This window comes from Physella acuta, unplaced genomic scaffold, assembly GCF_028476545.2.
Source record: "Physella acuta isolate Inbredline_101_S28 unplaced genomic scaffold, ASM2847654v3 ptg000819l, whole genome shotgun sequence".
In the NCBI taxonomy this organism is placed as follows: Eukaryota; Metazoa; Mollusca; class Gastropoda; family Physidae; genus Physella; species Physella acuta.
The window spans coordinates 272,891-287,572 of NW_026732337.1; the positions used below are offsets into that span (position 1 = coordinate 272,891).

At 36.6% G+C, this 14,682-nt stretch overlaps 1 protein-coding gene across 1 annotated transcript in view; it reads right to left on the reverse strand.

Annotated features, from left to right (window-relative positions):
• LOC131951641 (retinal guanylyl cyclase 2) overlaps positions 1–11,413 on the reverse strand; it is a 92,565-nt gene extending 81,152 nt beyond the window's left edge. The window contains exons 1-5 of the mRNA XM_059313983.1: positions 11,353–11,413; positions 5,627–5,915; positions 4,662–5,368; positions 3,923–4,007; positions 3,105–3,167 (exon numbers count right to left, since the gene is read on the reverse strand). Of these exons, the coding sequence (XP_059169966.1) occupies positions 3,105–3,167; positions 3,923–4,007; positions 4,662–5,368; positions 5,627–5,915; positions 11,353–11,413 (1,205 nt within the window). The remainder of the gene's footprint in view (positions 1–3,104; positions 3,168–3,922; positions 4,008–4,661; positions 5,369–5,626; positions 5,916–11,352) is intronic.
• Positions 11,414–14,682: the final 3,269 nt, after the last annotated feature.

Below are 14,682 nucleotides of genomic sequence, written 5' to 3' on the forward strand. Positions count from 1 at the left end.
ACATACAGATGATAAATTACATCTTAGCACGACATGCAAATATAATCTATCCACTTTTAGTGGTGTCTGCTAGTCTCAAATGTCCATACTTAGCACCACCTACATCTTACATCTCTCCAAATTTAGCACAAACTAATCTCTCATATTTAAGCACCACCAACAAAGTGCAATAACTCATGCGAGCCGACCCGCGGCATAACATACGCCGCTATTTAGTTGTTTTATTTTCTACTTTTTAGCAATTCATAATTTGTGAATTCGACAGTACCAATGCTGCCACTGAAAATATTTGCTTTAAAACACGACCTCCCCCCCCCTTTCCCCCAACCCCTACCCTATACACCCCCCCCCCCCCCGTGAAAGCAGCCTCCTCTTAGTTTAAAATCGTTTCAAACTAAATTATCTGCCCCTAATAGCCGTCACTAAACCCGGCTCTATGATTGTAAACATTTAGAGTGAACCACCGCTCACCTGACCATGTGGGGGTGGGGGTGGTAATGATAGAGAGGAAGAGAGGGGACTGTAAGGCGCGCTTCCAACTTGTTTTCTAACGGCTCCAGAAGCGAATCATATACATAGATTTTAGCCCAACCTAAAATCCAATCTCGGATATTTTAGCACAACCAACAATGCACACGTCTCCTATTTTAGCACCACCAACACGTCCAATCTCTCATAAACTGAGCAAAATATGCAAGTCCCATCTCTGGCCATTAACACCGTTCTATCGACTTATCCTATCTGCACCCAATGCTAACCTCCTCGTTACAACGCTAACATTTTTTTTTTAATTTCCATCTTTAATCGGTTCCAAACTCGCTTTAAAAAAAAACTCGTTAAAATGAAATTTAAGTTTTTTTTAAAAAGGAAATGAATCTGTTTTAATTATTATAAATGTATCTTTTAAAGGATTAAAAATAGATTTAAACTGTATTTTACGATCTAAAAAGCTTTTTTTTTATATTTTTAAATAGTTTAAAGTTTTTGAAGCAATATTACCAGCTTTTTTTTTAATCGGAATATGGGATAGTTAAAATATAGCTTCACCGCTAAAGGGATTTAACCTAATTTTATTTAACGGAGTTATCTTCCAAATTTAGCATTTTGCAGTTTCGTGACTTGATCTTACACAAAATGAGGTCGTTTAATTAAAACTAAAGCTAATCAATAAGAAAAGAATAAGAAAAGCAACACATTGTTGTGGTGTTAAACCAGTTGTTTAAGGTAAAGTTTTGGAGTGTTGTTTGTATGGTTTGACCTCGTTGGGCACCAACCTGAGACGTTGCTGCTGCGGGCCATATTGTTTTCTATTTTATTTTTTTTATCTTTTTATTTTTTGTTTGGGGGGGGGGGGGGACTGGGGTAATTGGGAGAGGAGTCATCAGAACATCTGACATCGATGTCATTTGACATCGATTGACCTACAACTGGAGAGTCATGTTCCCAGATGTTGTAAAGTGATGAAACACCTATATTAGTTTTCCTCATCATTTTAAAATTATTAAACCTCTAAGCTTTTTAAAATAGCGATTTTATATTTGTATTGTGTGAAACATGTTCAATATATATTTTACTACCGAACTTAAATACAGACTTTAACAAGTTGTAGAAAAATCAACAGGTTTAAAAGTGTGGTGTAATTTATGGAATAAATGCAAGGATGCGATATAACAAATGCAGCTTGTATAAGATAATTGTATATACTAATGTGATTTACGTGCAGCATTTGCCTTTATAGAAAATGGACTACCATTTCACAGGCGTAGCGACCCTTCCCAGCCCGCGGGGACAAACATTCGATTTGCAACCCCCTCCTCAAACTTTCGATTTGTTTCTCCAACCCATTTTGGCGCCCCCTAAGGTCGGCGCCCGGGAACATATGCCCCCCGCCCCTCGCTACGCCTCTGTACCATTTTGAAAATGCACTAAATGCTTTGAATTAGGTCTCTTTCATTTGAAACCTAATAGTAAGCACGTCGTGCAACTTCACGTTAATACAAAAAGTGCTTCACTTGCATTTTGTCTTTTGTTTTCGTTAATAACGTAAAAATAAAACATGCTTTAAGTGCAGATTAGACTATATTGATTTTGTAATTAAAGTGTCATTTTCTTTTAAAAAGGAATAGACTTCTATACATCTTTAAGAATTTAATCAGCTTCAATTTATCGCCTTTTTGCGAGTCATTTTTTCAGTTTTTATGTCATGTCAAGGGGTACTAATCTAAAAATACTTAAACGTTACTTTTTCTTTTCCTTTTTTTAAAAAAAACTTTCAGGTATTTCTGTGTTCTTTTTTAATAAATTTAAGAACTTGATGTAATAAGTTGTGGAGATTTTATACTCTTAAAAATTATGTTAATAATTGATGATAACGGTGATGATGATGGTGGTGATGATGGGGTGCATGTTGGCAAAGCTATGTGGAACTTTGTGAATTAAATAAGAGAACGAAGAAAATAGCGGATTAACTCAGGTAATAAAGATTATGAATAAAAGTGTGAGTACAACGTAATGATGAGCATACGAAATATTGTAAACAGATTGACCGTTTAAAGGGAAATCTCTGAAAGATAAATGGGCGTCACTCACGTGGACAAACCACTTCGGGGGCACCCCAAGTGGGGTGTAAACGTTGGCGCCCCTAACTAAATGGTAGAGGTAGAAGATATTGTCTATGTAGGAGAATGAAGGATGGATGCAGACAGAAGAAGGAGGGGGGGGTGCGGGCTGGGAGATACAGCAAATTAACGACTCTGTGATTTAATGGGGGTGGGAAATTGTGTTGTTAACAACGGGATAGCTTAAAGTGCATGGAGGGGTCGTTAGCATCAGGGGGTTGTAGGAGTGGGGGAGGGGGGGGTCGAAATTTCCAGCCACGTCACTATGTTTTAAAACTTGTACATGAGTTACAACCCGCTCTTCCATATTTTGTATTCTTTCGTGTTTTTTTTTTTGTATCTTGTTTTTTTACTCGCCATATACACATAATAAAGGAAAACATATAAACCTATGAATATAATGTTGATAGACTGTGTCTAAGAAAAAAAAAATCCTATTGCGCAATAGCTTTTTCGTAAACTACGCAAAACCTTACATATCAAGACCTACTAATCAAATAAATAGATTGGCAAATAATGTTCAAAACTAAATTCAAAAGAACATTTCCCGAAATAAAAGATTCCAATTAATTAAGAAATTAGAGCTGGCTTGCTTCTCAATTAAATTAATTTACAAGATAATTACACGTGATTATCCCCTTCTCTATTAAACTTAACCAAACATTAAACAAACATCAACCAAAAATAGGTGTCTAACTTAACATTGGCATGTAGATAAAATGTGTACTTTAAAGATGGGAGACTGGACGAGCCAGGAAAAAGTAATCGAGTGGTTAAAGTAAGCCGTCCATTATAGTGAATAGGACAGCTATGAAAGGAGAAAGTACTCGATGATTTTAGCTCCAACATGCCTAACTGGCAAGACTGAAAAGTACAGCTTTACAAAGTAGAAATTACGCAGTACCTTAGGCGAATGTACTGGGACTAATATTGACTGTCATATATTGAATGTGTCAAACTTTTTAAAAAATTGTTGATTTATTTATTTTGTTATTTTTTTTAAATTTAGAATTAATTAAAGATCATTGGTAATTAATTTACCCGGCCCTGTTTGTAACCGTGAAATGGTTTTGTAATATTCACCTTCTATAGCGTTTCCAAATATAGCTGATGTAACTATATTAGACATATTTTTTTAATAGGAATTTTAGAAATGTTAAAATTCTCTCTGCCATGGCTGTATGTGAGATTTTTGTCGCTTGTTTTTACTCGATCTGGTTTTGTCATAACGACAAAATAGCCAAGCTACTGAAAAAGCACAGAAAGCATTGTTCTTCGCTAATAACACACTATTTTGTTGTTACCTGATTATGACGCTGACGATAATAGCACCGACGATAACGATAAGGGCCGACAAGACGATGGCAGCGATGTACGAGCTCTTGAGTCCTGAGGAATTAATTAGCTTAATTAGCACAATGTATAGAGGTTATTTTGTCAGCTAAGTATTAATGGTTATGTTTTATTTAGTTACATTGTATTATCACCAACGCAAGTTTCCTAAATTCGTCGTAAATGAAACCTTCTCGAACTCGACTTCTTTTTGTAACAATATAATTAAGATAATTTTTATCATGTTCATTCTATACAACCCACCCAGTACTACATAGTCAAGGACTAAGATGCCATTATAAATTATGGTAAGGAATGCCGACATCAAGTTATAATATATATCTCTTGTATATAAACAAGGACAGATGAGCTCTACTTCATCTGCCACATGTGTTTTTTGGGCACGAACGGGAAAAGTTGATGAAACATGAAAAGCCGCTAAATAATTTTCACTGTTTTAAAACAATAAGCAAGTTTGCAAATGCGGTGCTACTGGGGCGAGCGTCGTTTTGGGGGAAAATAGCATAAAAATATCAAAGTGGTATTTCGGAGGCACCAACGACATGTCTGCTTAATAATAATATAACAAAACCCAGCGACTAAATCTCATGATCTCATAAAGTATCTGTGCACATGTTATTTTAGCTATTAGATTCAGATGAAGAGGCGTAGCCTTCGCTGCGGGAAATACTTTGATAAAATAGGATTTACCTTCATTACAATTCGGAACCTGCTTGTAGCATTCGTCAGCTGCCAGTATATACCTGCCAGGCCAGGTGATCGCCTGCAGTGTCTTCCTCTCCCAAGACACACTCGACGTGGCCTCGAAGAAGATGCGGTTCTCCAGGACACCGGAAGTCGAGTTGAAATCATAAACCCCGAAGTCGAAACTCAGTTTCTGGCTGGCGTCTAAAAGGTAGGTTCCGGAACTTCCCGAAAAGTTGAGATCTTTGACAATTCTTATGAGGTCGTGGGAGGTTGGGATGGAGGTGTTTCCGGTGAAGGAGAGGAACCTGTAGGAGGAGTAGGCGACGAGGTACACCATGTCATACACCGCTTCAATGTCCACGTCTGTTAATTTAAAAGACTCCAAGTCTCTTTTCCGGCGGGGCGGTAACTCTTCTTTGTCGGGATCGTGAATTATCGCCCCTGGAAATGAATCAGATAATCCCGAAATTTCACTGGCGAAGAAGAGAGGCTGGTTATTGCCCCTGTTCGCAAGCTCTTCCTGATTTCTAGTGTTTTGTTTATCATAGCGGACATCCCCGGAATTAGGGTTTTTATTTTCCGATTTTACCAACACAGAAGCCGGGGTGACGTCACTAGACGGCCGAGTCCCGGCGTCTCGCGCCTGCGCGAGAGAGAAAAAGTTGGACTGAGATAGAGGCACGTGAGTGTGAACAAAAAGAGTTTGAGGTCTGGAAGCCGTAGGTAAAATATTTACAGGAGATAAAACAAAACCGTCCGTAACAGGCCTGTCGAACACAGGCGGAGTGTGTACTTTCGATGTAACTTTCATTGTCGCAAAATCGAGACTTTCGCTCGATTTTTCACCGGGATTTTCATGTAATAAGTCATCTTCAGTTTTAAAAAATAAACTATTTTTAAGGTTTTTGTGTTGTATAAATTCTACGGACGACGGATCTGAGTCGTCTTGTGTGGCGAAATCCGCATACCGTTTCGCCCGGTCTATCACCGGAACTGAGCTATTTTTAGTATAATCTACCGGAAATGACGCAGCTATGACGAAGACGCTTTCGAATATGTTGATATTCACGGCGTTGCTGTCGTTGATGAACCGTGGCTGTGACGTCACCGTGCTGTCTAAGCCAATCAGACTCAGGGATTTAACGTTGTACGGGGTTTTGCTGAAGGTGAAGAAGGCGTGGCTTTTTGTCATGGACAGTGAAGAGGCGGCAGCTAGGACGGTCAGCTGGTCATCCAGGTCCATCAGGAGAATCACCACTGCGGATAAATTAAATTAAATTAAATTAAATAGTTAATAACAAAAGATTTTTTTCAAATAGTTCTACAATAAATTTTTAAGTACAATTCATAAGAGAAAATACAATCTATATATATATATATATATATATATATATATATATAATTCTCTTCTTGGATACCCTAAAAAACACCAAGCTGTAAGCGCGCTCCCTACTACCCCCACCCTTACACGGTCTGGTGAGCTGTCTATCACGCTAAATGTTTACAATCGTAGAGCCTGGTTTAGTGACGGCTATTAGGGACAGATAATTTAGTTTGAAACGATTTTATACTTACGGGAGGTAACTAAGAGGAGGCTGCTTTCACGCGGGTGGGGTCTGGGGTGGTGTAGGGGTTGGGGAAAGGAGGGGGGGGGTTATCGTCCTTAACGAGCTACTGATAGTGTTTTAAAGCAAACATATTCAGTGGCAGCATTGGTACTGTCGATTTCACAAATTATGAATTACTAAAAAGTAGAAAATAAAACAACTAAATAGCGGCGTATGATACGCCGCGGGTCGGCTCGTAATAATATAAAATACAAAATGTTGTTTTAAACATGTTTCGTACATAACTTTGTGGTTTATTCGAAACCATTTTGGATAATTTCTTTACAGAGGGTGTTTACAATAAACACTTATAAACACTTAGAAGAATGTACTAATTGTAAATGTTGTAGAATCGCTTTAAAAAATGAAAACATTTCTTCTAGGCAAAAGTATTCATTAAGGCGGCGTCGGAAAGTAAAACCATTAATTTAAACAAACTATTAATCGACTCTGTAAGGTGCCATTCTATTAATTCTTGTCTCAATTTCAGCAACAAGGCAATTTAACCAGCAAAGCCAGGGTGCTTCCTTGTCGGAACGGCTGATTTAAAGTGCAAAACAGAATTTCTGTTGTTTTTTTTTAATGATATAGTCTGGTTAAAAATTAGAAGGAATTACATTTCATTGCATTGTTTCATATGTTCTATTATTGTGCTTCGGACAACACTAAATTGTGAGTAAACAGAATGTACAAAAAATAATGTGCAAAAACCTTGAAGAGCCCGTTCTAATCTAAAGAATATGTCATATGCTATTTATAAGATAACAATAATTAATTAAATAATAATAGTGCATTGTGTTCATAAAATAGATTTTTCATAGAAATATCAATAAAAATATATTCGCTATTAAATCATACCAGAGCCATTTGAATATTAACTTAAATAATGGAGTCTAGTGCTAATTTTTTACTCGCAAACATCTATATACATACACAGACATTTGTATATATATATATATATATATATATATATATATATATATATATGTGTGTGTGTGTGTGTGTGTGTGTGTGTGTGTGTGTGTGTGTGTGTGTGTGTGTGTGTGTGTGTGTGTGTGTGTGTGTGTGTGTGTGTTGGAATTAGCGATTGTGTAAATTTTTTCTCTTTAAATTTTAGTTTCAAAATACGCAACTGTGTAAGAAGCAGAAAGCTATTACTACTGTTAGAGCTAAGGCGAGCCACAATCAAATTTATTGCTTTCAAATTCGCTGGAAACATAAAAACTTTTATTTTTACCTGAAAACGTTTTTTTTTTGTTTTAATCTCGAGTGTACCTTTGATTTCTCTCACTCATCAACAACAAAGGTACATTAAAACAATTCTTTTGTTTTTCTGTCTGAAGGCTGACAAGTTTTTACTTTACCCAGGGATACTGACCCAAAATGTACTTTTGTAAGCAATTTCTCACGCACTTTGCGAAAACAGACGCAGAAGTAACTACATGTAAACATGTTTCGTTAGAGAATGAAATGGGATTTTTTTTTGCGTTGGTTACTATTATTCACCGCGTTGAATGTTGTACTTTATTTTAATTAATTATACCTTAGAGTTTAAGACATTGTTTTATTTCTCTTTTTTTTCCGAAGATCTGTTTCTTTGTTTTCGTTCTTTATTTTAATATTGGGCGCTTTTTCTTCCAACATTATTAATCCTTACTTGTCAACAATTTAAATGGATAAATGACTCAATATTTAGCTGGCTATTCTTTCGTAGTTTGCTTCCATAGTCTTAATTATATCTTAGAGTTTAAAACATTGTTTTATTTCTCGTTTTTTTTTCAAAGAATATCTGTTTCTTTCTCTTCGTTCTTTATTTTAATATTGGACGTTGTTTCTCCCTACAAAATTAACCATTACTTGTCAACAATTTATACGCCATGTGGATAAATGACTCAATATTTAGGTTGCTTTTGTTTCGTGGTTTGCTTCCATAGCTTTTGTTCTCGCAAAAAAAAAAACAATCTGCAAGACTGCAGTTGTTTAATTATAAAGTTTCCTCTACAAGAAAGGTTGCTGATGAAGCTAAAGAAGTTATCCCACAACATCGCAAACATTATTGTCATTTCGTTTGATAACTTATTTTTTTCGAATTCTCGGAAATTATTTTTTTTTAAAAACCTAACAATTGCTATACAATATTTTAGTCTTAGTTTTAGATTTTCATTTTATTATGAGATCGTTTGGTGGTGAAATATTGCAATTGAGCATGTAGGTTTAACATTTCTTCATTCACAATATGCTGTTTTGTAAATTGTAAATGAATACTAAGACTTATACAGGCATCTCTTAGGTGGGGGGAGGGGGATAGCCGTTGGAACCCCCCCCCCCCGAACGAAATAGAATTTATATAGAAAAATATATACTTCACCAGTTGGAAAATTTAAGAAATAAAACAATAAACCACAAAAAAACTGTTTCTCATAAACAATGATCATTCGACTGAACAAGAATAATTATTAAATTTAGATAATTGTTTTTAATTATCGCTGTTGTTGAACAATTATTTTAAATTGTTTTGTAGATTTTTTTTCTCTTCTTTTGTTCTTGAACAAGAAATAAAAGACTGATTGATAGGTTTTAAATGTGGGAAATTGTAAGTTTTGTTGCTAACAATGGGTTAGCTAAAATATGGTTTTACTGTGGGAAATTATTTTATTAACAATGGGATGGTTAAATATGAGGATTTGTGGTTAACAATGGGATATAGATAAAATATTTTTTTTTACTGTGGGGAATTATGTTATAAACAATGTTTTACTGTGTGGAAATTAATGGGATGGTTAAACATGGATTCGACTGTTGTAAACATTTGTTAACAATGGGAGAGCTAAAATTTTGTTTAAATGTGGAAAATTATGTCTTTAACAATGGGATGGTTAAACATGGGTCTGAATGTAGCAAGCTGTTGTTAACGAAGGGAGAGCTGAAATTTGGTTTTAATGTGGAAAATATGCTATTAGCAATGGGCTTTTTTTTTGTTTTTTTTTTGCTTTTGGAAATTGTTTTGTAAACAAGATAATTGCTAAAATTGGGTTTCAATATGAAAAACGATGTAGTTAACAATAAGATAGCTAAAATATGGGTTTTAAAATCGTAATGTATGTTGTAAAATGTTTTTTATCCATGAACCTAAGCTCGAATTAACTTTATTTATAGCTCTGACGACAAAACTGACAAGTTAAAAAAATATCAAAATGAATATATCATATATGTGGCGTTTTTTAAGGCCAGCATTGGAACCAGGGGTGGATTAAGTTTGAGTGAGAGTTTCTTTCAGGCATTTATCCACCCCCCCCCCCCCCGAAGAACGTCTACCGCACCCCTCCCCCCCCCCCCCCACCGAATAGAAAGTTTAGTCCGCCCCGCCCTACCCCCACCCCCAAAAATTTCAAGTGCCCCCCCCCCCCCCCCCGTAGATAAAAGTCTTGAAGAAAGACTGGTAGCGATAGGTTCAAAAACCGCAATACCCTTGGTCTTAATGTGTCATCACGAATAGCTATGACGCATTGCTACAAAATAAATTTTTAGAAACAGGATGTGACGATGGTACTTAAATAAAAGCTTATCTATTCTAACATCTATGAGAAATGTCACGTTCATAAGAAGGAGTTAATTAAGTTTAACCTAATTAGCTGGAATGTTCTCTGTAATCGATAACTTGTCAATGACTTCCTATCAAAAAATTAAATGAGGCTAATATTTAAAATTTCAAATTATTATTTTTTTTTTCTGTCAGAAATTCGTCTGTCAGGGACAGTGTTAGTGATAGCTGGTTTCTTTAGGGGAGGGTCTGAAGCTTCGGGGTAGGGAGGGGGGGGGCTTTCTTTTGATGAATATTGAGACGTTAAATGGTGATGTAAAATTTTACAGCTCATTAAAGGACTCATACGCGGGGGGAAAGGGTGGGGAGGGGGGGGGGAGGGTTGATTCCCATATATGAGTGCAGAAAAAGTAATTTATTAATTAAAAATAATTAGGATTCGAAAGTCACTTTCATAATTAAATATGTATTGTGAATCATCGGATAATTTAATTGACTGTCAACTATTCGTTCAAAACGTAAGAGATTGGAATATATATATATATATATATATATATATATATATATATATATATATATATATATATATATATATATATATATATATATATATGGTCGAGTCGGCATGGTTGATAAATTCGAACAAAATCTCGAGTTCAAACCCACTGGCAGATAAATCTCGATCCCCTTCAACACTAATAATTAAGAACGAAGAAGAAGAAAAGAAGAAGTAGTAAACACAGACCCCCTTTATAACTGTACTGACAGACCTTCCTGACCCAAATACCCCCCCCCCCCCCAACACACACACTTGACATCACCCCACATTATAAATTCAGCTAGCAAAGACCTCCTTGACCCTAATTCCCCTCCCCCACACACACTTACCCGCACACTTAGACACACAACTAATAAAGACCTCCCCAACCAATCCCCCCCCCCCACCTTCGTATCCGCTTCAAAAAAAATAACATAAAGACCCATTTCAACCAATTTAAATCTGTGAAAAGCACCCTCCATATACACTGACAGTCTGACCTCTCTCAGACCTAACGCTATGTACAGATAGGTCATTAGGTCACCTCATCTCAGGAAGCGATAAAATCCGGGTAAATTAACCGGAAGTGGACGAAATGAACCTTTAAACTAATTACCTCCACGATTAAAGAAATATTTTTAAAACTACTTCTTGAAAAATAAAAGTTATAAGAAAATTAACTGAGAAAAAAACGTAGCTTTTCCCTTTTTAGGAGTGACACATTTCGAGAAACTTGATATAGCTAGAGGTTTGAATACGAGCTAATCCGCGAGATAATGAGAAGTAACAGCGCGAATAGCAGAAGTAAAATATAGATACTGAACCATATTCTAAATGTATGATCTAGCCTATAGCAAACGTTAAATACTGAACCATATTCTAAATGTATGAGCTAGCATATAGCAAACGTTAAATACTGAACCATATTCTGAATGTGTAAACCTGCGTAAAACAGACGTGAAATGGGAGCTGAAAACTTGAAAACCTGAAAACCTCAGGTTTCCCAACCTGTCGACGACACGGCGTCTCGCTGTTGAAGGATGGCCTGTGATTGGTTGAACCGTGTCATGTGACACGACAATGTAAACAGTTTGTGTATTGAATGGAGTTTGTTTGTGGACGTCTTGTGTTGGTTTGTGTTTCGGAAACCAGTCGAAACACAATCCAGGTGTGTTGTGTATTGTATGGGGAGGGGGGGGATTTGACGGGGGGGGGGGGTCTTGGTGATGATGTATTGATGGGCAGCAGCCGAAACACAATCCAGGTGTGTTGGGTAGTTGAGGGGGGATGACGGGGGTCTGTGGTGATGATGTATTGATGGGCAGCAGCCGAAACAAAATCCAGGTATGTTGGGTAGTGGAGGGGAGGGGGGGGGTGACGGGGGGTCTGTGGTGATGATGTATTGTTGTATTGATCTTCGATTATTCGGTATTGGGTGATCAGTGCTGGGACAGAGAGATGAATAAGTGGCTGGGTACAAAGTGTTCGGGGATAGAAAAACTGGGATGACAGAGTGTGTTCGCTAATAGAAACACCCTGCAGGTATTGTCTGAGATGAATAAGTGGCTGGGTAAAAAGTGTTCGGGGATAGAAAGACTGGGATGACAGAGTGTGTTCGCTAATAGAAACACCCTGCAGGTATTGTTCCGTCTCACGTTTTGGACGCTTTTTCCCACGTTTTCTTTAACTTGCTTTCTCTGTGTGTTTATTTATTTATTTATTTGTTTGTCTTTCCAATCCAATCTTGCGATCGAAATTTCTGGCACTTCCCAGTTAGCTAGCGCGCTGAAATTTTCAGGGAAGCTTTCTTTTGGATGACCATTGAATATTCAATTGTTATTATTACTAAATTGATCAATGGAAACATTTTATTGAGCATTTTAGACCGCTATATAATCTATATATATAATTCTCCTCTGCTAGCCATTAGAAAAAAAACCAGCGACGCGTACCTCGCGCGCAGTGAAGCGAACGATCACATGTCGCCACAGGCTTAGGGGCAGAGAATTTAGCTTGAACCGAGTTTAAACTTACAGGAGGTAGGACAGTTTGGGGGAGACGATATGGTCGAGTGGTTGGGCACACGATTGCTATCCCACTCGACACGGGTTCAAATCTATGTGTACTAGTCAGTAACGTATTCAAACAACGTGTTTTTTACGAGTTGTCTTTTTACGAGTTGTCTTTTTACGAGTTGTCTTTTTACGAGTTGTCTTTTTACGAGTTGTCTTCGTTTACCCAAAAAAAGTGAAAAGATAAAATCGATAGCAAGATTTTAATGCAAACAAACAGACAAAGACTAAAAAGTAGAAAATAATAATCATTAAAAAAGTTTTAAAAAACCCACGTTTTCTGATTGAACTAAAAAGTAGAAAATAAATGCTATAGGCCCTACATCACAATAATGCAAGCGATCACTCTACTATAAGCGAGCAAAAACGTGGGGCGCCGTGATTTTCTTACAGTTTCTAATACTGTTGACTCTCTACAAGCTCCCTAATAAAAGTCATAGTATTATCTAATCAATAGTAAAATAACTTTTACTTCGGCGCCCCACGTTTTTCATCGCTTATAGTAGAGTGATCGCTTGCATTATTGTGATGTAGGGCCTATAGCATTTATTTTCTACTTTTTAGTTCAATCAGAAAACGTGGGTTTTTTAAAACTTTTTTAATGATTATTATTATCATGTTAGATATTATACTCAAATCAGGAAAGACAACCATAATGCAAGAGTTAATACTTGTTTTGATTATCTTTCTTCAATCGAGAAATCTTTTTTTTTTTTAGATTTTCAATATTACTTAATGTTTTTTTTTTAATTTCTTCTTCGTTTCTAATTGTAATGTTGCCGGGATTTCCTCCAACACAATTAAGTATCACATGTCAACATGCTATGCGCCATTTAGGCTGTTGACTTCGATCTCAGGATGCTTTTCTTTATACATTTGCTTTCAGTGCCTTTGTTATTTTTCTCTCCTAAATGAATTGCTGTTCCAACCATCGAACCGGAGGATTCGAACACAGACCTTTTCGCTTTAGCAGCCATTAGATTATCGACCCGGCTACGCCGGCCTCCATTTTTAAATTTAATGGTAATGCCATTACTTGTACCCAAATAATGACGGGTACCTATTAAAGCTGAATACACTAAAATGAGGCTCGCAACATGAGCTAAAGATAGGATAGTTATAGATAGTTAATATCACGTGTATAATATTAAATGAAGGTTGTCTCTATGTACTAGTGCTTCTGTATTTCTTGCACTCTGCATCGTGAATATTGTTTTGCTACGTATTAATAAAAGAATTCGGTGTTTCATATTAGTTGTATAATAAATGATTAATGTAAGCCCTGCTAGGGGGGATACCTAATATCTACCCTTCTAGGCTTAACTAACTAATCTGTCCGGTCAGTGCAACCGTGGTAGAACCCACAGTGGTTGAACCCTAACCTTAGTCTAAATAATAAGCTACTAAAATAAAACAAAAACTTTTACAGTTAATAAAATTTATTGCATGGAACCAAAAGTTATAAAAAAAGAATAGATATAAACTGACACAAAACAGAACCAAACGAAACAAACTTTTTACATCAAACACAACACCCAATTTCGGACTACGTCCTAGAAAAAGGAAAACAAATAAATTAATTACTTTACAAAAAAAGTTATATACAAAGCATTAACCACAGGCTGGCTGGATTACATCTCCACCACCTGCAGGTAGTTCACACAGAACATACTTTAACAATTAACTGGAACACTGCCAGGACACTGAGCTCAAACTACTAGCTCAACACAGTTACCAGCCTAACAAAAGGCTAAGTAAAATAAAATCTATTAAAAACAAGTGTACCTTCACAGTGACTAGAACGAACCGAACACTCTCCTGGGGATCAACATGATCACCACAGGAAGCGAAAGGTCACTATAAAGATAATAATATTATAACCAAACCCGACAGTCCGGAACGAACCGTGACTGTGGGTCAGGTAACAACTCTACTACTTAACCCAACAGCCAGGAGTAAACCATAGCTGCGGGTCAAGTCTAAAAATACCTTTATCCCTGGCTTAACACCAGCCCAAGGGACACAATCAATAAAATGTGCGTATTACTTAACCCGACAGCCAGGAGTAAACCATAGCTGCGGGTCAAGTCTAAAATTACCTCTATCCCTGGCTTAACACCAGCCCAAGGGATACAATCAATAGAATACGTATACCACTTAACCCAACAGCCAGGAGTAAACCATAACTGTGGGCCAAGTATAAATAAGCAGTATCCTTGGCTTCACACAAGCCCAAGAGATACAACAAAGTAATAAAATGACCATA